This window comes from Rattus norvegicus, chromosome 3 (genome assembly GCF_021556685.1).
Source record: "Rattus norvegicus strain SHRSP/BbbUtx chromosome 3, alternate assembly SHRSP_T2T, whole genome shotgun sequence".
In the NCBI taxonomy this organism is placed as follows: domain Eukaryota; kingdom Metazoa; phylum Chordata; class Mammalia; order Rodentia; family Muridae; genus Rattus; species Rattus norvegicus.
The window spans coordinates 20532310-20553726 of NC_141536.1; the positions used below are offsets into that span (position 1 = coordinate 20532310).

General features: G+C 37.9%; 1 protein-coding gene and 1 long non-coding RNA gene across 7 annotated transcripts in view; one reads left to right on the top strand and one right to left on the bottom strand.

The window, feature by feature from the left end:
• Positions 1-21417, top strand: part of Rabgap1 (RAB GTPase activating protein 1) — a 118074-nt gene that overhangs the window by 27693 nt on the left and 68964 nt on the right. For all 6 annotated transcript variants that reach the window (NM_001107841.1, XM_087652779.1, XM_087652777.1 and 3 more), the window contains 8 exon segments: positions 108-312; positions 2385-2559; positions 3853-4010; positions 7259-7369; positions 7694-7760; positions 9815-9917; positions 11696-11865; positions 20340-20514. In NM_001107841.1, the coding sequence (NP_001101311.1) occupies positions 108-312; positions 2385-2559; positions 3853-4010; positions 7259-7369; positions 7694-7760; positions 9815-9917; positions 11696-11865; positions 20340-20514 (1164 nt within the window).
• LOC147995439 (uncharacterized) overlaps positions 8979-21417 on the bottom strand; it is a 39134-nt gene continuing 26695 nt past the window's right edge. The window contains exons 4-5 of the long non-coding RNA XR_015684293.1: positions 16510-16624; positions 8979-9275 (exon numbers count right to left, since the gene is read on the bottom strand). This is a non-coding gene — a long non-coding RNA (uncharacterized LOC147995439). The remainder of the gene's footprint in view (positions 9276-16509; positions 16625-21417) is intronic.

Sequence of the window (21417 nt, forward strand, 5' to 3'; positions counted from 1 at the left end):
TTAACTTCACTTTGTAAAAATCGTGGTATTAGAGTTCTAGTGTAGATTGCTCACACTGACATGCTTGCTGTTCTTATCAACACTATTATTTTTTCTGTTTCTTTCAGATTCTGAAGTGTCAAGTCCTTTCACACCAGTGGCTGATGAGGATAGTGTAGTTTTCAATAAACTAACTTACTTAGGCTGTGCCTCAGTAAATGCTCCCCGGAGTGAAGTGGAAGCCTTGAGGATGATGTCTATCTTGAGAAGTCAGTGTCAGATTTCTCTGGATGTAACCCTCTCAGTGCCGAATGTATCTGAAGGAACTGTGAGGTAAGACTGGCCCTGTTGAGTGCTCTGGCACAAGGAAGCACTGGGAAATCCTGTGTGCCATACGACTCTTCTTGAGTTGCAACCCTCATGAAAAAAATGCTCACATCCCAATCCTCAGTGGAGTATTAGACGTAAATGACTTAGGGATAGTTGAACCATAGTAACCATGAAAGATGTCCCCTTCTTTTTTAAAATGAGAAATGAAATCAGAGACCAGAGAAGTCCTAGAAATGGGTATTGCTTATACTAATTCAAACTAATCAAAGATAACCAAGTCAGATGATTGCTACCAACCAGTTAAAAACAAAATTGCTGAATAATTATAGAAAATGTGTTTCAGAAAAATAACAAAAATAAAAAAAAACCCTCTTAATTTTACTTTCTTCTTGATAAACAGAGTCAAAATCTTGGCTCATCAATACTTTTTTTTTTTAAAAAGATTTATTTATTTTTATGTATGTGAGTACACTGTAGCTGTTGTCAGACACACCAGAAGAGGGCATCAGATCCCATTCCAGATGGTTATGAGCCACGATGTGGTTGCTGAGAACTGAACTCAGAACCTCTGGAAGAGCAGTCACTACTCTTAACCATTGAGCCATCTCTCCAGCCCCTCATCCATACTCTTTATACAGGCTGGGGGAATCGCTGTGTTATCACAGGGATATATAAATTCAAAGCATTGTGACTCTTATAATCCCAGTGCTGGAGAGGAAGGGACAGGTGTATTGCTAGGGTTCACTGGCCAGACAGCCTAGCCTACTTAGCAAGTTCCAGGCCAGTAAGTCAGTGAATCTCTGTGGGTAAATGTGTCTTACAATCTCTCACTTGCTTGTACTTAGGCTTGTGTGAGCACACACACACGGTTATAAATGTCTCAAGAGCAACAACATTGAAGCTGTCTCACATACACAAAAAAACTCTTTGTGTATAACTTGTGTATAACTATGCTCACTGAATGATTAAAAAGAGGAAGTATTCATTTTGACAAGTAGTTTCAAAGGTTTCAGTCTAAGATCAGCTGTTCCAAGTCGTTAGGTGTGATGAAGCAATATATCACAGCAAAAGGCCTTGGTTGAGGTAAACTTACCTTATGGGAGCCATTCAGTGCAGAGAAACCAAAAAGTGGCTGAGAAAAGATGGGCATGCCCCAGTGACCTATTTCCTCTAGCTTTGACCTATTGTTCAAAGGGTTTACTGCCTCCTAAAGTAACAGCAGCTGCTTTGTACATGAATCTGGGAACACAGTATATACTAAAATGATATAGTGTATATGTGTATGTCTGTGTATGTGTTTGTGAATATATGTATACATAGATCTATGATTCAGTCAACATTTTTGCTCGCAGTGAAATTACTCCATTTAGTTTTATAGTGAGGAAAGTACTAATATTAGTATCAGTTATTGTATAGGCATTTCAGTGCTTTATAAGTGGGTAGTTCGCTGGATCTTTTATTTCTTTAGGATAGATTCCTAATACACTTAGTGGATCAAAAGCCTCCCTATTATTACTGCTTTTGTCGCATGTAGAAATAATTGACCCAGTTTATCCTCTGGTCAGCGATTTCTATGTTTTTCAGTACTCTTAGAAACATTCAGTGCTCTGAACAGTGTCTATAATATTGTAGCTGTCACATGTCACCAGAGGCCAGCCTGGTCTACAGCGTGAGTTCCAGGATAGCCAGTACTGCATAGAGAAACCCTGTCTCAAAAAAAAAAAAAAAAAAAAAAAAACTAAAAACAAACAAAAAGAATCAGATATGCTGATATTAATACCTTTCTGCATGTCTCTCTCAAGCATATAACTGTTTAGATTTTGTATCATGGAATTATGTGATGAGTAACCTCAACATTCACATGTGACATATATCACATCAACATGGCTACTATACTAAAAGTGACTTATATAATCATCTTTCTGGACAGATATCCTAATACTAATATAACAAATTTATATATATATATATACATATATATATTAAAATATAATGAATAGACAATAAAAATAAATAAAGTCCTAATATAAATACAAGTTGCTCATAATTAATCTCTTCCCTTTTTGTCTGGGTAGACTTTTAGATCCTCAAATAAACACTGAAATAGCAAACTACCCTATCTACAAAATCCTCTTCTGTGTTAGAGGGCATGATGGGACTCCTGAAAGTGACTGTTTTGCATTCACTGAAAGTCACTACAACGCAGAGCTCTTCAGGATACATGTCTTTCGCTGTGAAATACAAGAAGCTGTAAGTTTTTTGTTTTGTTTTGTTTCGAGACAGGATTCCCTGTGTACCTCTCAATGTCCTGGTACTGATTTCATGTCCAGGAAGGTTTCAAAAAAGAGAAATGCAAATGAGATTTCACCACTTTCTCTGTTGCTACAAGTGCCACAGGACAGGGAGATGGCTCAGTAAATTAAATGCTTGCTGCACGAACATGAGGACCTGAATACCATTCCCAGCACCCACACTAAAAAGCTAGTCATAGTAGTACATGTCAATAACCCCAGCATAGGTGGGTCCTTGGGCTTGCTGACCAGCCATTATAACCTAAACAGTGTTCCAGGTTCAATAAGAGACTCTGCCTCAAAAAAATAGAAAATAGGTAAAGACACCCAACTGCACTTCTGACCTCCGTGAACATATACATCAGTGAGCACACCTGTGTACGTACGTTCACATGCTCCAGTAAGCATGTGAACACTCGTGCCTTTGCACATACAGTGCAGCAGAGGGTGTGATTTCTTGGTTGGAATAGATTCACACACTTATCCAAACAGGGACACGTTTGCAAGTTGTTCTGTTACGAGTGGGTCCTAAACTTGTTAGACCTTGGTCCTAAACCAAGCCATGCTTGGTTATTAAATTGTTTTTACATAAATTCTAGCATTTAGGGACTTTTTTGTTAGGTTTCTAATATTTTTAACTTTGGTTTTTTTTTTTTATTATTTCTTTTTGATGATTTTGTTTTAGAAACCTAACAAAGTAGGTAATTGACTAAAAAAATCTGTAAGGGAAAGACCTTCTCCCAAGTAAATAAACATTTGACCTTAATAAAGTACTTTCTATTTATTTTTAGATATTTGTTATAATTGCATGTTTGTGTACATGATGTTGTACACAAGTTAACAACTTGGCATTGGTCCTCTCCTTCCACTGTATGGTGTTTCAGGGATCCAGCTCCAGTCAGCAGGCTTGCTCCAGAAATGCCTTCACCTGCTGCATCACTCATTGACCCCAAAACGGACTCTGTATAAAGTGCAGACCTCCTCAATAGCAGCCTGGATGAGTCTACCGCTTCCCAGATCAACAGACAGAGCATGCCTAGCATTCGGGAATGGTCCCTTTTGTACCACCCCCCGCCCCTGCCGCCCCACACACACACAAAAACAACTGCTGTTCTGAGCTGTATCCCTAAAAGTTGATTTTGCTTGTTTCATGTGAAGGAAATCTAGCAGCAAATACTTTCGTGAGTCACTGACGGGAGAGTGTTTTCTGTCTTAATGATAACAGCCAATTTCCTGACATGTCTGCTTATAGGTAAGCCGGATACTTTACAGTTTTGCCACCGCCTTCCGCCGCTCTGCCAAGCAGACCCCACTCTCAGCCACAGCTGCACCACAGACTCCTGACAGCGACATCTTTACCTTCTCTGTGTCTTTAGAAATAAAAGAAGATGATGGTAAAGGTTATTTTAGGTAGAGCATCTCAAATTATTTATTTTGCTGAATTTTAGTACACTATTATTTGTGGTACAGAACAAACTAGGTCAGATTAGATACATTTGATACTTAAAATGGATACTACTACAGGGAGTAAGTTGATGGCAGTAATAAAGGGACAAAAGATAGATTTATAATCTTTTTTATTTTATTTTAAGGTTTTGTTTTTGTTTTGGGTTTTTTTTTTTTTTGTTTGTTTGTTTTTTTTTTGGTTTTTTTTTTTTTTTTTTTTTTTTGGTTTTAGGGTTTCTTTTTTAGCCCAGGCTGGCCTCGAATTCACAGAGTTCACCGCCTCTTCCTCCCACATGCTGGGATTAAAGGCATGCGCCACCACTGTCTAGCTACAGTGATAATGTTTAAAGCATTAAAAAAGTTCATCTTATGAGTATCTTTTACTATATTATTTTAAGTCAGAATGGCTGACTGACAGATGATAAAAATTATGTCCCAAGATGGCCAAAGTTAAGTAGACAGGGTTACTGTTGCTATGGTGACCAAAGCAGCTTGGGGAGGAAAGGGTTTTTCAGCTAGCCCATCCACATCACAGTTTTTATTACTCCAGGAAGTCAGAACAGGAACTCAAGTAGAATAGGAACCTGGAGGCAGGAGCTAAGGCAGAGCCCATGGAGGATGCTGCTTACTAACTTGGTCCTCATGCTTACTCAGCCTGCTTTCTAATAGAACCCAGGACCATCAGCCCAAGGGTGGCACCACCCACAATGGGCTGTACCCTTTCCCATAAGTCACCAAAGAAAATGTCCTACAGGCTTGCCTATAGCAGATTTTATGGAGCCATTTTCTTAATTGAGGTTTCCTCATACAATTTTAGCTCACAACTTCCACTCGGGTCAAGTTGACATGAAACTATCCAGCACAATTTGTCTTTATTAATTCATTCATTTATCCTTTGAGAATGAAAGTCATTGTGTAGCCCAGGCTGGCTTAGAACTCAGAATATAAGCTAGCACTTGGGAGACAGAAGTAGGCAGATCTCTGAGTTTGAGGCCAGCCTAACAGCCTGGTCTTCAGTGACTTCCAGGGCAATCACAGCTAATCTGAAAAAAGCCTGTCTTGAAAAACCAGTGGAGACCAAAAAAACCACCACCACCACCACCACCACCACCACCACCACCACCACCACCACCACCACCACCAAAAAAATCCCACCTCAGAATGAAGCTCAGGCCGGCCTCAAATTCATAGTAGCCCTCTAGTGTTAGCCTCCCACGGGCTGAGATTATAAGTCTGAGCTGCCATGCCTGGCTGGTTTGGTTTTAAGTAAAATATTTCTTTGAATAACAGGAAGGACACTGAAATAAACATTAAATTTTTTGTTTAATTGCTGCTACTTTTAACAGTGTGGCCATTTTGAAGTTCATTCCCTCTCCAGTGTATAATTTCCTTATTTGTAAAATACAGTGGCTACATGCAAATCCTTTGTATCTAAAGTTGAACTATGTTTGCAAGATGACTGTTTTTTCTTCCATGTAGCTCAGATCATAAAATGAGTGGTCATAATTAATAATTGCATATACAGATCTCTATGTCATCAAATGGTTAAAATCAAATTATGAGAATATATGTGATCTCTAACAATCACTTTCCAGTGAAAAAGAGATAGTAGCTGACTAGTTTTGTCTGAAACTGCTGTCTTTGGAGTTGCAATGCCATCTGGTGGCCAGTTTTATTACTTGAAAAAGAAGTCAGTCTTACATTGTTATAATTACAAAGCAACTTATAAAAACTTACTCCTGAGAAACTTTCAAAATGATTGGTTCTTGTTGTTTGCCTGTCTGTTTACTTGCCTGCTTGATTGATTGATTTGGTCTCATTTAACTTTTCAAGCAACCCAACCAGATAAAATTGTGCCTCAGCTTCCCAAGGTTAAGTTTTGATAATCTCTCTCTTTAAGGTATACAGTGAGGATTAAATGTAAAGGTAACATAGTTTCAGGACGAGAAATACAAATTGGCCCTCAGTAGTCAATAGAGTGAATGCTCACTGATTACACTTTCCATTTTGCTTCCTATTAATGCATCAGGTGACTTTTATTGAGTAATATTGTTATATGGCACTGAATAGTAAACCCTGGGCATATTAGGCAAGCACTGTACTTCTGAGTTGTAATTTACTTAGCTCATCAGTGTTTCAGACTGCTGAGAGAGATTGTTTACTTACACTTAACTATTCTTAGACCATAAGAGAATACTGAGGTATTCTTAGACCATAAGAGACTACTGAGTGCTGGCCTTCTTACAGTGCTGTTCCCAAAGACAAGGACAGACAGTGCTTTAAACTGCGCCAGGGTATCGATAAGAAGATTGTCATCTGGAGAGATGGCTCTGAGGCTAAGAGCTCTGCTCTTCCAAAGATCCTGAGTTCAATTTACAGCAACCATATGGTAGCTCACAACCATCTATAATGAGATCTAGTGCCCTCTTCTGACATGTGGGCATACATACAGGCAGAAAACTATATTTTTAAATGTTAGAGCCTAAAACACAGCTGAAAATGAGGCCTGTCTGCCAGAAGTATTGAACAGTTTGGAGTGTAAGATTTTTCTTTGAACGGGTTTATCATTTGTAGATTCCTTTGCTAGGATTCTTTGCTGTGTAATGAGTGTTACAGAATATTAGATGGGCAAATAACACAAATGCACATGCACTTCAAGGTAACATCCAAGTGATAAATACTTAACACTTTTCAGATACTCGTTATTTTATCGACCAATAGTTCTGTTGCCATTAAGTTAGTATTCTAAAATGATTAAGACTTGCTGCATAATGGCTGGTCACCTCTGGCACGGTTAACTTTGAGAAAAGTGCTCCTAGAGTTGGAGAGTATATGGGACATTAGGTGACTATTTTTGTAAAGTGGCTTTTTAATCTTTATTAAGCTGGTATTTTTTAATTGGATTTTTTTATTTACATTTCAAATGTTATTCCCTTTCCTGGTTTCCCCTCCATAAACCCCCTTCTTGTTTTATTAACAACAACATTAGTATTAATGTAAGGTCAGCACTACCTAAGAGTAGTAACTTCTCATGCCTAGGCAATAAGAAATTATTATTTTTTCATCCTGTGATTCGCTTTCAGTTCTATTTTTCTTTTTTATTATTACTTGTGAACCAGAGGAAAGAATCAGAAATTTAAGGTCTTTGTTATCATCGTATCTGAGAAGATAACTATTAGCAATATTAATGAAAAGTGCTGGCCTTCTTACAGTGCTGTTCCCAAAGACAAGGACAGACAGTGCTTTAAACTGCGCCAGGGTATCGATAAGAAGATTGTCATCTGTGTGCAGCAAACAGCTAACAAAGAACTTGCCATTGAAAGGTAAACATGTCCTTTATGTTTACTTTAAATAGGAGTTCTGTTTTCTTATCTGTCTAGTAGAATAGTCATACACTTTATTAAAATTTTACCTGTAAAGTATATCGACCTCTTGGTTATTCTTTTGTACTTATCATAGTGTTTCTTACTCTTGAAATCACTCTCATAAATCTTTAATACTGCTGATCTCTAGTGTGTGATAATAAAAGACAAAATTGGCTTAGCTCAGGTAAAGATAATTATGATGACAATATTGGTTTTATTTTAAGTTATGTTATTAGTTTTATCAAAAATTTACATCAGTCTTTTTCTTTTTCTTTTAAACAGGTGCTTCGGTCTTCTCCTTAGCCCAGGAAAAGATGTCCGAAATAGTGATATGCACTTGTTGGATTTGGTGAGATTTTTTTGTTGTTGTTATGTGTTCTTTTGGTTGTGATTGGTTTTTATTAAAGTCTATAATCTATTTCTACTCTATTAGTATATTATTTTACTTTATCACATTAGACTCAAAACATGTTTTATATATATAAACACTTATATAAAAGTGTTCATGTAAGCTATAAAGCAGTGCACAAAGATGAGGGAATTTTTTTATTCCTGACATGGGATTTACAAGTCTAATCTTGAATATGTAGGTCAGCCTTCATGTCTTGACCTGTGTAGTGGGAATAATATTTTTTATTAGTTAGGATTGATGTAAGAATCAAACTGTCACATCCTTTATTTTACATGTAGGAACCAGGCACAGTGGCACATGCATTTAATCCAAGCACTTGGAAGACAGAGACAGGCAGCTCTGAGTTTGAGGCCAACCTGGACTACAGAGTGAGTTCCAGGACAGCGAGGGCTACACAGAGAAGCCCTGTCTCAAAAATTAAAACAACAACAACAAAAAAAAACCCAAGTAGGAGTAATTGTAGCATATGCCTGTAATATCCCTTGGGAGGTAGAGGCAATCACATAGTATAAGACCTTATTTTAAAAGAAAAAAATCAAATTTAAAAAAATGAAATAAAAAAATGCAAGTAGTAGGAGGTATTATTATTGCTACTATATGAAAATCATTATTTGCAAAACTAAAAATTATAAATTTCACCAATGATTTATATGTATTTATCTTATACATAACTTTAAGAACAGTTATGCAAATAATTGATGTGTTAATCTTAGCTATAATCATTCACATGCATCTCTCTCTGCCTTTAAACAGATCTCTGATACTTGAGCAGCTTTACTCAAGGCTACATACATCAATGCCTTCTCTGTTCCATAGCACTGTTGAGTAGAAGGCTGTTTTCTTCTCTTGAGTTTCAATATAAAATATGAAACAAGATGCCACATGAAAAGCTGTCTACACTATGGATGGTGCCTGTAGTAATAAATGATGCCTTTGATAGTGGATAATCCATAAATCTAATTGACTATAGTGGCCGTGTTTATTTGGCTGTTGACATTGTACATGTCAGGAAGAAAAGACATAGAATTGAATGCTAAACACCATAAATTATTGATAGCATAAAATATTAATAGTTAGAGTCATTATTAATAGCATAGGAGTCCAGAAACTAGTCTTGAATCATGTCCTCCACTAATCAAATTTTGTACTCCAGTTGCTAATATGAAAATTAGGTTTATTTATTTCAGATCATCAAGATAAAAATGAATATAAGGTTTTAGAGGGCCATTCAGATTTCATTAATGGTTTGCTGTTTCATCCCAGAGAAGGCCAAGCAATTGCAAGTGTGAGTAATTACTGTATCTGCAGTGATGAACTTGAAGGAAGGCAAAGAACTCATTGTGTTCTCTCCTCTGGAAGGAGTGTGCTGGCATCCTGAAGAAGTTTTAAGTTGATGGTTGCAGAGGCAAATGGCAGTAGTCTGGTTTTATGCTTTTGCAGCATAATTTGTCCCTTGAATCAGAACAGATACCATTAATGTCAGTACACTGGTACTTCAGAAACACCCTCAAAGTTGAAGTAATTACAGGAAGCAGTTGATTAATTTGGGATATAACATGGTCAGATATACTTTTCACATGGACCACTCTATTTAGTTATTTTCAGGTGGTCTTCAATTAATAGAACTTGGTTGAAACCACTGCTTTTTCTGGTACATGTCAAATCAGTTTCAAATCACTCTGTCTTCATTGATTTTGAGACATTGTCATCCCCTTCTTTCTTAGCATAGAACTCTCCAACAGTGTGCAGTTTGGAAGAGACCACAGCAGTTGTTGTGGGTAACTTGAAACGTAAAGTCTTTGCTGCACTTCAGATTCCTGTATGCGTTCAGAAAATTCCGTGACACACACACATATATAAATATACTATAAACTCTAAAAAACCAGTTCAATCCTTATTAAAGTTATGTATTTGAACTCCTAGTTTTTAAAAGCCTCAAGATGAGGGTTATTTGACTTGGCATTAAGGTCTGTGTTTACTCTTTCTTTTAGGAGTCTATGGGCAAAAGTTCAGATGGAAAGTCATATGTTATTACTGGAAGCTGGAATCCGAAGTCCCCACATTTTCAAGTTGTGAATGAAGAAACTCCTAAAGGTAGTGCAGAATTTTTTTTTTAGGACTTATTTATTCTTATTTTAATGTATGGATGTTTTGGTTACATGTATGTCTGTACAACACCTTCATGCCTGGTGCCAACAGAGGTGAGAAGAGAGGGTCAAATCTCTTGAAACTGCAATTACAGATAATTATGCTGCATTGTGGGTGCTGGGAATTAAACTTAGGTCCTCCAAACGAGTATCAAGTCCTCTTAAACACTGAACTGCCACTGAGATCATACTGTTTTGTTTTAGTTTAGGATTTTGGGTTTTGAGACATGGTCTCTGTGTAGCCCTGACTGTCCTGGAACTTACTAGGGTAGTCCAAACTTACCTCAAATTTGCAGAGATCTCTTGCCTTTCAAGCACCAAGATTAATGTGTGTTCAACCACCACACCTGGACTGGCCTTTGACATTTTTGACATACACATTTTTTTAATTAGGAAATCTTGATGAAACAATTTAAATAATTCTTGAGGTTCTTACTAAATTTAACCTAAAAATCGTAAAATTTTTGCTCATTTTTCTTTTCTTCTCCTCTCTTCCTTTTTCCCTTCCCTTTTTTCATCATATTTATGTATGTGTGTGGATGTGTGTATATGTATGTATGCATGTATGTTTACGTGTTGGGGAGGGGAGTGTTAGCCAGGGTGCATGTGGAGGTCAGTGAGAGTTGGTCCTCTTCAAGTATTGATCTGGGAATTGAACTCAGGTCATGAGCCTTTTCCTCCTGAGCCCTCACTGATGGCATCTCTGATTTCTTTTTTTTTTTTTTTTTTTTTTTTTTTTTTTTTGTTCTTTTTTTGGAGCTGGGGACCGAACCCAGAGCCTTGCGCTTCCTAGGCAAGCGCTCTACCACTGAGCTAAATCCCCAACCCCGCATCTCTGATTTCTTATAAGCAGACTTCTAAATTTAGTTTTATAGAAATAAACCCTGTATATATGGTTAAAAATTCAAAGGATTATATATAGAGAAAAGTCATCTGTCATAGTTCATTCCCACAAAGAGAATCTATAGCTGTTTCTTAGGTTGCTTCAGAGATAGTTTCTGCAGGAATAGTTTTCTAAGTCAGCCTACTGAATACTGCATAAACAACTTTTCTCATCCAAGCATGGTAGTACACACTTTTAATCCCAACACTTAGGAGGTAGAGGCAAGTAGATTTCATAAGTTAAGGGCCAGCCTGGTCTACAAAGTGAGTTCCAAAACAGCCAGAGCTCAGAAAATAACCTTGTCTTAAAAAATTAGAAAAGAAAGAAAGGAACAAAACAAATGAAAATATGATGCTATATGTAACATTCCTGAATGTTGTTTTTTAGTCATTATGTTATTTATAAATGGATAAAGGATATAAGCAGCTCTAAAGAATGGAATGCCTTGCTGGGTGTGGTAGTGCACTCTGGAGGCTGAAGCAGGCAGATCTCTGTGAGTCTAGGTCAGGCTGGACTATAGTAGTGGCAAACTGTTTTTTTCAAAAGTTATTATTAGCCACATTTAGGACTTGAGAATTTACAGTATTTGTAAAGGTGACTAAGAGACTTACAGCACTTTTGCAGATACTCTGGCTATACATTTTCTACTACTGTACTACTACTTCTAATCCTACTTCTGGGATACTACCTAGGCTCAGAGTTCTTAGTGGAAAATGATTTCAGTTACTTGTCTGGTTTACTGACAGTATTTTTATTGTTCATCTTAAGATATCTTGAATACTTATAATAAGAACAATTACTTAAGTGATTACATATGTTTTGTCTCGTTTCTCCCTCTCTAGATAAAGTGCTGTTCATGACAACAGCTGTGGATTTGGTGATAACAGAAGTACAGGAACCTGTTCGATTTCTTCTAGAGACAAAAGTTCGAGTATGCTCACCTAATGAAAGGTTATTCTGGCCCTTCAGCAAACGGAGCACTACTGAGAACTTCTTTCTGAAACTGAAGCAGGTACGTGACCAGGGTGCCTAGAGGATAAGGAAGGAGGACCACACCTGAGGCTGGCTGAGGACTTATTGTTAGAGCTTCCAAACAGCCATATGCCTTTTTAGTGTACCAAGAAGGGAAATCAGTTCTTAGCTTTTGTTCACATTGTATAATCTTCACCTTTCCTGAAGCTGCAGGGTTCCTTATATCCTCATTGACCTGATTCTGAAGAATATTTAGCATTCCTCAAGTTGTGGATATGAGAAAAGTATGTCCTTATATGTCTTCATACAAACATCTTTTTCATTTCATTCAATATGGTGTTTTACACTGAATGTAGGGTTCTTTTTACTTCAGGCTATTGAAGGGGTTTTTGATTTTTGGTTTTTTAATTTTATACTTGTATTTTTTCATTTCTGGAATTTCCAACTAATTCTTTGTTGTGCTTTTCTTTTGTTTAGTGGGATTTGTTTTCTTCTAAAATTTTTGTTATTGTTATTTTTTGAGCAGATTTTCTTTGACACAATTGAGCATAACATACAATAGCTCCTTCAAAACTCACTGAATGATCCTTAAGGAACAATGAGTAACATCTTCTTAATTTGTCTGTGTTGTAATTTCAGATAAATTATGTGTGACCATTTACATTGTGTTGTGTTCTTGTTTTCTTTTTTTTCTTAGATGCCAGTTAACTTTTACAGGAGTCAATTGCTCTGTCTTTTCTGCAATGGCAGTAGTTGAAATATGGTGTGTTCTTTAGCCTTACTTGGCTCTCAATTTTCCCACCATACTTTAGTTCTTATTTTTTTAATCTCTTTGTGGCTACTTCTGCTATTGCTATTATCTCCTTGTACCTCTCCCCCTCCTCCTCCATTGTTTCTCCCTTATTTCTTTTCCTTTTCTTCCTTTACCCTCCTTTATTCTTGTTGAACAATTACTCTTCCACTGACCCTCAGCATCAGCCCCACCTCTACTCTACTTTTCTGTGTAGCCACAGTCCTGGGAAAAAGTCTTGGTCCTAGTTGACCTAAATTGCTAATTTGAGTTCTCATCTCTTTTTACCTTTCTGCAGCATTTGACATACGTGATCTCTTCTTTCTCATTAAATATCCATTCCTCTCTTCATTTCTAGGCCATCTCAGACCTACCCCACCCTCAAAGGTTATACTTACCTGCCTACCTTTAGTCTTGCAGTTCATGGCTATTATCAAATAGTTTCTTAGGGCAAGAATTTTACTCTTATTCCTTCTGCCCCCCGTATCTATTGTTTGAGGATACCCTGTTCACTCTCAAGGCATACCCTAAGTCTGACCACTTCTCTGCACCTCAATTCATTGTCATCATTTCTCACGTATGTCATGCTGATAACCTTTTTAGTCATCTCTCTGTTTCTGTCTTTGTCCCCTATGATTTATTCTAAACATTCCTGCTTTAGGTCAGATCATTTTTTTTTTCTACTCCAAACACCTATTCTTTTTTTTAATCCATAATCCTTATCAATTATTATCCTACTATTAATCAGATTGTAGCTGACGTGCTGCTTCCTAGGTTCTGCAAATATGTCTTTCTCTTCCTTTTCCTGGCACAGTCTTCTCTAGGCATGTTCTCGAGGACTCAGTCTTCAGCTGTTTCTTGTCAACTACTCCTTCCTGAAATGCTTTCCTCTGGATTATACTGGGTAATGCTCACCTCTGCATCCTTCTCCCCCCCCCCCCCCATTTAGTACAGTGAGCAAGCAAGTGAGTGTGAGCATGTGTGTGTATTTGTAATATGACATGTATATAACCAGCAGTCATTTTTTATGCTATAGTATATATCATGTAATATATTTTGTGTTTCTTGGCCATTTTATAATCTCTACTAAAGCAGTATTCACTGATTTATCCTAAGGACTTAGAACATAGTAGTTCTCAGTGTTGGGGTCCAAAACAACCCAGGTAGTCACAAGAGTCCAGCTAGGCAGCAAAACTTACACAAACATAGACGCTCACTGTATTTTTGAGCATTCATCCTGGTAAGTATTTAAGCAGATGACAGATGTGTATGGAACTCAGTCCCTTACTGATCTATCAGGGCCACAAAACAGACCTGGGAGCGGAACTCTGACCCTGATCCAGAATGTAGTAGCAGTGTGTTTTAAGCTCAAAACCTACAAGTGTCTCTGCCAAATCACAGCTTTTATCAATCAGAATCTTTGTCCTTTCGTTGTTAGAAACAGTCATTATGTTTGGGGAACAAAAAAAGGATGAGGAGGGGCTAGCCATCTGGAAAGCTCTCCTAGAGCTTGGAAACTTGAACTTAATTTCACCATATGATCAAAATGGAGTCTGAAAACAAAATGACAGTACTTAAGATAAGTCTTACTTGTTTGATCCCAATATCAGTAATTATTTTTATTCATTTCAGTATTTGATGAATTGAGTTTAAATACTTGTAACTTTGACTTTCTAGTATACAAAATTCAAATTAAAATATTATGTGTGTTTACTTCAGAGTACAATGTGCTATGCATATAAATGTTGAATCTATTATATCTGTCTTAGTTTGGGTTTTACTGCTGTGAATAGACACCATGACCAAGACAGTTCTTATAAAGGACAACATTTAATTGGGGCTGGCTTAAAGATTCAGAGTTTCAGTCCATTATTATTAAGACAGGAGCATGGCAGCTTTAAGGCAGGCCTGGCACAAGAGGAGCTAAGAGTTCAACATCTTGTTATGAAGACAAACAGGAGAAGACTGGCATCCTCAGGCAGCTAGGAGGAGAGTCTCAAATACCACCCCCACAGTGACCCACTTCTTCCAACAAGCCACACTACTCCAACAAGGCCATACTTCTAAATGGTGCCATTAGCTGGGCCAAGCATATTCAAACCACTACAATATCCAAATTAGTTCTGATGAGTATATTTAGACAAAATCAAACAGAGTTGGAACTGCGTTTCTTTCCAGCATTGTCTGTTTCCATAGGAATAAGAGATTAGCATAAGATCAGCCATCTAGGTTTAACCAGTGGCTAGCTTTATGACTTGAACACCTTTCTTCAACTTTGTCTCTTTTTACTGAATTCTAAGTTGGCAACAATAATAGAGTCTACCTCATACTATTACTGTGACAATTATGGAAAGTCCTGTCAAGTTTGGATTGGAGATTCACTGCATTTTGGTTGAGATGTAGTATGAACCTCTTGGAATGTGACTAAACCAGAAAACTCTGTTGTAAAATGATAACATTGTTTAACACTTAATTATTTACCCATTTGGAAAGCCTTATTCCATTGAGGCCAGCCTCAAACCCACAATCCTATCTGCCTGAGTTACCTGAGTGTTGTGAGATGCAGTCTGTGCCACACTACCAACACATGTTTAGATGGGAGAACAGCACCCAGGGAGTCAAACCAGCTCCCAAGCATTATTGCACATTTAGGGAGTAAGGGGGAATAGTTCCTAAAAGGTCTACAGTGACTCTAGAGAAATGTCTCAGTACTTAAGAGTACTGTGTACACTTCCAGAGGATCTGAGTTCAATTCCTAGTACTCACATGGTGATGTCTAACTATCTGCAAGTCCAGTTACAGGGGGTCCAGCTCCCTCCTCTGGAATCTCAGTCACTTTGTACACATGGATTGAAAAAAGTGTCTGGAGTAAGAGGCAATAAATAAAAATTAATTGCATTATGGGTTTGTTTGTTTGTTTGTTTTTTTGCATGAATTTATGTTTGTTTTAAGTTTCTTTAAAGTTCTGGTTTATCAGTCTTACGTTAGTGGACATAAAGTAACTCTCCTGATTCTGCATTTTCTTTTCCTTGGGATTTTTCTGTTGTACTGAAGTTAAGAACTGCATGACCAGCTGGGATGGAAAGATGGCTCTGTGCTTAAGAACACTTGTTCTTCTTTTTTTTTTTCCCGGAGCTGGGGACCGAACCCAGGGCTTTGTGCTTGCTAGGCAAGTGCTCTACCACTGAGCTAAATCCCCAACCCCCACTTGTTCTTGCAGAGGACCCGTGTCCACTCCCCAGCACCCGCATGGAAGCTACAGCCACATAACAATCCATAACTCAGTTCTGGCTTCTGTGGACACTAGGCATGCATGTTGTATTACATATATACATGTAGGCAAAACATTGAAAATTGCAGATGTTTGTTTTAAAAGACTAAGTTTCCAGGAATATTATTCTTTTGGTTGGATATAGACTATGTCTTCATGGAATTTTTTAACTCTATGAAGAGATTAAAATATATATTTTATGTTATTCTAGTGCTGTTAGCTTAACTTTTTTTAAGCTATAATGACGAATTGTTAGGATAAATTGGCCAGAATTATACCTATAAAATAGTTTAATGGATTATTCTATGCTCCTCTCTGAAAGTTCTAAAGAGAAGCTGAATTTCCAACATTTTCTTTGTGAAAAAGCAGTTGTGAGAAAGCTGATAGGGTAACAGGAAGTTCTTAATACTTTGTAATTTTATCCTTTTTGAATAGGTCTATCTGATGTGGTGTGGGGTTGTCAGGCAAAATTAGGAGTGGGGAAATGTTGGTAGATGGTAAAGAATTGGGACATTTTTCTGTCTTGCAACCCTCATACCAAACTGTTAATTTTATGTGAACTATAAAGATAACTTTAAACATGTTTTATTGTATTAAATACTTGTAAATAATATTAATCTTACCTTTTATAACTTCATATTCCTGTTAGAGCTTTACTGGCTACTGTATGTAGTGTGTACCTTTGACAGCCATCTAGTAAGCGTATGTACCATTCGCATGGAAGAGGAAACTGTTGCCCTGAAATGTAAAACGACACAGTTTACAGAATGGTTCTGAACACAGTCTTCTTCAGCCTTCTGAGTGTGGGCCAGGATTCTTCCACAGAATGCTAGTTTTGTCTATTTAAAAATAAATAAATATAAATATATGTAATTTTAGGGAGGGGGGAGCTGAAGAAATTATTCAGGGTTTAAAAGCTCTGTCTACTTTTATAGAATATACCTGGGTTGGGTCCCAGCATCAATTCGATGATTCTCTGCTAACTGTAACTTCAGTTCTGGATGATCCAATACCCTCTTCTGACCTTTGTATGTACCAGAATTAGGGGTCTAGCAAGATGTTCCAGCAGGTACAAAGCCTTCCTGCACAAACAAACCTGAAGACCTATATTTGATGACTGGATACCATGTAAAAAAAAAATCCCAATGTCATTGAACATCTGTAATCCCACAACTAAAGCTAGAGGGGAGAGGGACAGGAGAATAGTCCAGAAGCTAGCAGTGTGGCAGAAGCCACTAGATAGTAGGAAAAAACTGACTTCTCAAAACTGTCTTCTGACTTCAAGATCTGCACTTAAACATAATAACAATTTCTTTATTGCCAGATAAACTATAGAGTTAATCTTGTACATAATTGTTACTTTGCAAATGAAGTTAGAATCGGCAGAAAACGTCATAGAGATAAGTAATTAATATAGCCATAACTGATAACCTGATCTGCTTGTTCCTATTATATCTGCCAAATTTGGGGATTGGGAAGATGGCTCAGTGGCTAAGAGTACCTGCTGAACAAGCATGAATATCTCAGTTTGAATTCCTAGCACTCAGGTAAAATGGTGGTCATGACTCCCACACGCCTGTAACCCCATGTTTGAGAGTATGAAGCAAACCTGGCCGAAATGGTGAGATTCAGGTTCAGTGAGAAAGCCATTTTCAATGAAATATGGTGAAGAGTGATAGAGCAGAATGACAAGTCCTGTTCTGAATGACCTCTCTCTCTCTCTCTCTCTCTCTCTCTCTCGCTCTCGCTCTCGCTCTCTCGCTCTCTCTCGCTCTCTCTCTCTCTCACATATACAAACACATACACCACACACACACCACTTTCATATACTTCACATGTATACCACAATACAACACATGTTCATGCATGTCAAACATGACACATGCATATAACACACATATACCACAGGCATAACATATCATATACCACACACACCACACACATACATATACCTCAGACATGACACATTCATATACTATACATATGTAACACACACACATACACACACACGTGTACACACAAGTTTATAAAACAATTTTTTTAAGAAAGAAAAAAGTACATCTTATAATGTTTTCTTTTAGTGGAGTCACTGATGTGTGAGATTTTGTTCCATTCTCCACATTCTCTTTCATTGCCATTGTCACCTTAAAGATTGGCTGAGTCTAAGGTTAGATGGCCTGTTTCAGGAGAAGGCACTTAAGAATCTCGGTGGTACAGTGGTGACTATGGCAAGTTTTATCTTCTATTAAACGATGGCAAACATTTCTCATGTCTAATGGTAACTTTCCCTTTTTTGTGTATTTCCTATTAACATCATTTAGTTATTTTTTTCCTCTTTATTTGTGTGTGTGTGCATGTGTGCTCACATGCGTGTGAGCATGTGTTTAGATACCATCTCAAACCAGGGTAAACTCTGCCTTCTACGTACTGGGGATTATAGGTTATTTATGTATTTATTAGGTCAACCGCTTTAGATATGGTATTTCCCCCACTTTTACTAGTCTTTAGTTTTAGTGAGTCTTCTAGAGTTTACCATATAGTTTCTTTTTATATATTTGAATTTATCAAGTTTTCCTTTTAAAGCTTCTGAATTTGGCATAAAAATTGGAAAGTTTAAAATACTTTTCACACTTTCCTATTACTGTCATGATGTTTCTAGATCTCTGATTTATTAGTGTAGTGATCCTCTGTACAACAGTAAAATGTGGGTCTGACTTTCTCTCCTATGGGCCATCTAGTTGTTCATGTGAAATTCATTAACTATTACACTGTTCAGTGGTTTGTGATGCACCCTTTATTCAGTTTACTTCTTGGTCCATTTAGTAAAGCATTGGTGTCAAAGACTTTATGTCCTTGTATCAGGTAGGTCACCTTTCATTCAGCAGATAGTTCTGTGTTTATGGGCTTTCCTAGTAATATTTGTTTTTCAGATAAACATTACCACTAGGGGGATGGACAGACAGTCCAGTCAGAGTCTCAGTCTGTCTCTCTCTCTCTCTCTCTCTCTCTCTCTCTCTCTCTCTCTCTCTCTCTCTCTCTCTCTCTCTCTCATCCCAGCACTCAGGAGGCAGAGGCAGGAAGATCTCTTGAGTCTAAGGCCAGCCTGGTCTACAAAGTAAGTTCCAGGACAACCAAGGCTACATAGAGAAATAGTATCATGGGGAGGTAGGGGAGTTGCATATCTCCTAGACCTGTAGGCCACTTTGTAACTGCACAGAGCCAGAGCCCTTTACTAATAATAAGCAGCTGTGTTAGAGACAAATATATTTGTCTAGAAAACTAAGCAACCCTAGAAGCAGTTGTTAAACTAATCAGATATTCTGCGATCTGGCTTGGCAAGGTGTGTTGTGCTTACTCTGTGGTCGTGCTTGGCCTCTACTGGCAATGCAACAGGGACTCCTGACCTTTAGGCTAAGACTTCAGGATGATGGGAAAGACCATATTGCTGTCATCTCAGCCTTATTCCTAAGAGTGAAGTAAGGCTTCTAATGGAAAGCCAAGTAGAGGTCAGGGTGGTCTGCTCCAGTGTTCCTGTACCTGTAGATGTCCTTGTCCCCCACCCGTCTGCTAGGCTGTGTGCCTTTCTGTGCTGTCAGCACCCTTTCTCATGCTTCTTGCAGGGTACCTCTACCTGTCCTCCTCATTCACAGTTCATTTTCTCTTCTCCAACTGACAGTAATAGGGATAGTAAGGTGCTCAAAATATGTATTATGCTGACAGAATTGTATATGTCTCTGATTTTTTTTAATCAAGCCCATATAGACTGTTTGTGGTGCTTGCCTAAAAGTAAAAGCCAGAGTGTAGGCTGAGGTTACTTGGCAAAAGTTGTTGGGAATTTATTGATGTCTTTCCTGCTGTTCATCTCCACATACTGTCCTCCTACCCAGCTTTGGGGTTAAGGAAATCTTCTGCATACTGTTGGCACTAAGCAAAAGAAGGAAAGGATTTTCTTAGTACTAACCTTTTAGAATGTAGTGATGATTTTGATATGTGGTTTTAAGTAGGAAACTGAAGACACCTTAAATTTATTGGAAAAACACAGGACATTTGACTTTCACATTGACTAAATATTGGTGATTAAATATCTGATGATTTATTTTAATGACAGATAAAATTATAATACGGCAATCTCAGTTAAAATGTTTTCTTAAAAGGTTGGGTTTTTTGTTTGTGTTTTCCTGGTTTTAGAGACAAGACCTCTATGTAGACTGGCTGGATTTGAACTCACAGAGTTCAAAGCAGGGAACAGCCTGCTTCCTGTTCCCATATGCTGGGATTAAAACTGTCTACCACCATGCCAGGGCCTTAACTTTACTTTTCTACTTGATAAAGGTTATATTTAACTGGAATTCAAGAAAACGCCATTTATTCTTGCATCCAATACAAAACTAAAAGTGATAATTAAAACAATACATAATACATTCTACATAATACATTCTTTTTTGTCCTCAAGATAAAGCAGAAGGAGAAGAAGAATAATGCTGACACTTTATATGAAGTTGTGTGTTTGGAAAGTGAGTCAGAGAGAGAGAGGAGGAAAACTACAGCCAGTCCTTCAGTTCGCCTGCCACAGTCTGGATCCCAGAGCTCCATGATCCCCTCTCCTCCAGAAGACGATGAAGAAGAGGGTAAGTGTAGAGAGGTTGGTTTGTATATATAAGAAGGTCTGTGCATACTGCTATAACTTCATCTCTATGGGGGACTGGCAGTGGGATGTGGTGTTGGAACTCAGTGAGCACTTATTAGAGGCTCTCACAGGCAAGCAACCAGGAGAAGCTAGAAAATAGTTGCATTATCTGTTCTCTATTCCCACCCCACTCCCAACCCCAGCATTTATTTTGTGTGTATGTTTTATATTTGCACCACAGTGTACCAAAGAAGGTCAGGACAACTTGGTAGGAACCTGCTCTTTCCTTTTACTTTGTGGGTTGAGGGCATTACCCTGAGGTCAACAGGCTTAATAGCAAGCACCTTTCCCAGTGAGCCATCTCACCAACCCACATTTGGGCATTCTTTAAGATACTCGTAATTAGATTTGGAAAATTAGATTTTATAATCTGTTGGTCACTATTTAAAGATAATACAAAGAATTGGGAGCTAGAAGGAAGTTTTTGGCATAGGAAAAAAGAGAACATTTCATAGTGATTGTCATAACAATACAAGGGTTTCATTTTTTTGTTTGTTTGTTTTTCCTCCATCTTTATTAACTTGGGTATTTCTTATTTACATTTCGATTGTTATTTCCTTTCCTGGTTTCCGGGCCAACATCCCCCAACCCCTCCCTCTCCCCTTCTACATGGGTGTTCCCCTCCCCATCCTCCCCCCATTACTGCCCTCCCCACAACAATCCCGTTCACTGGAGGTTCAGTCTTAGCAGGACCAAGGGCTTCCCCTTCCACTGGTGCTCTTACTAGGATATTCATTGCTACCTATGCAGTTGGAGCCCAGGGTCAGTCCATGTATAGTCTTTGGGTAGTGGCTTAGTCCCTGGAAGCTCTGGTTGGTTGGCATTGTTGTTCATATGGGGTCTC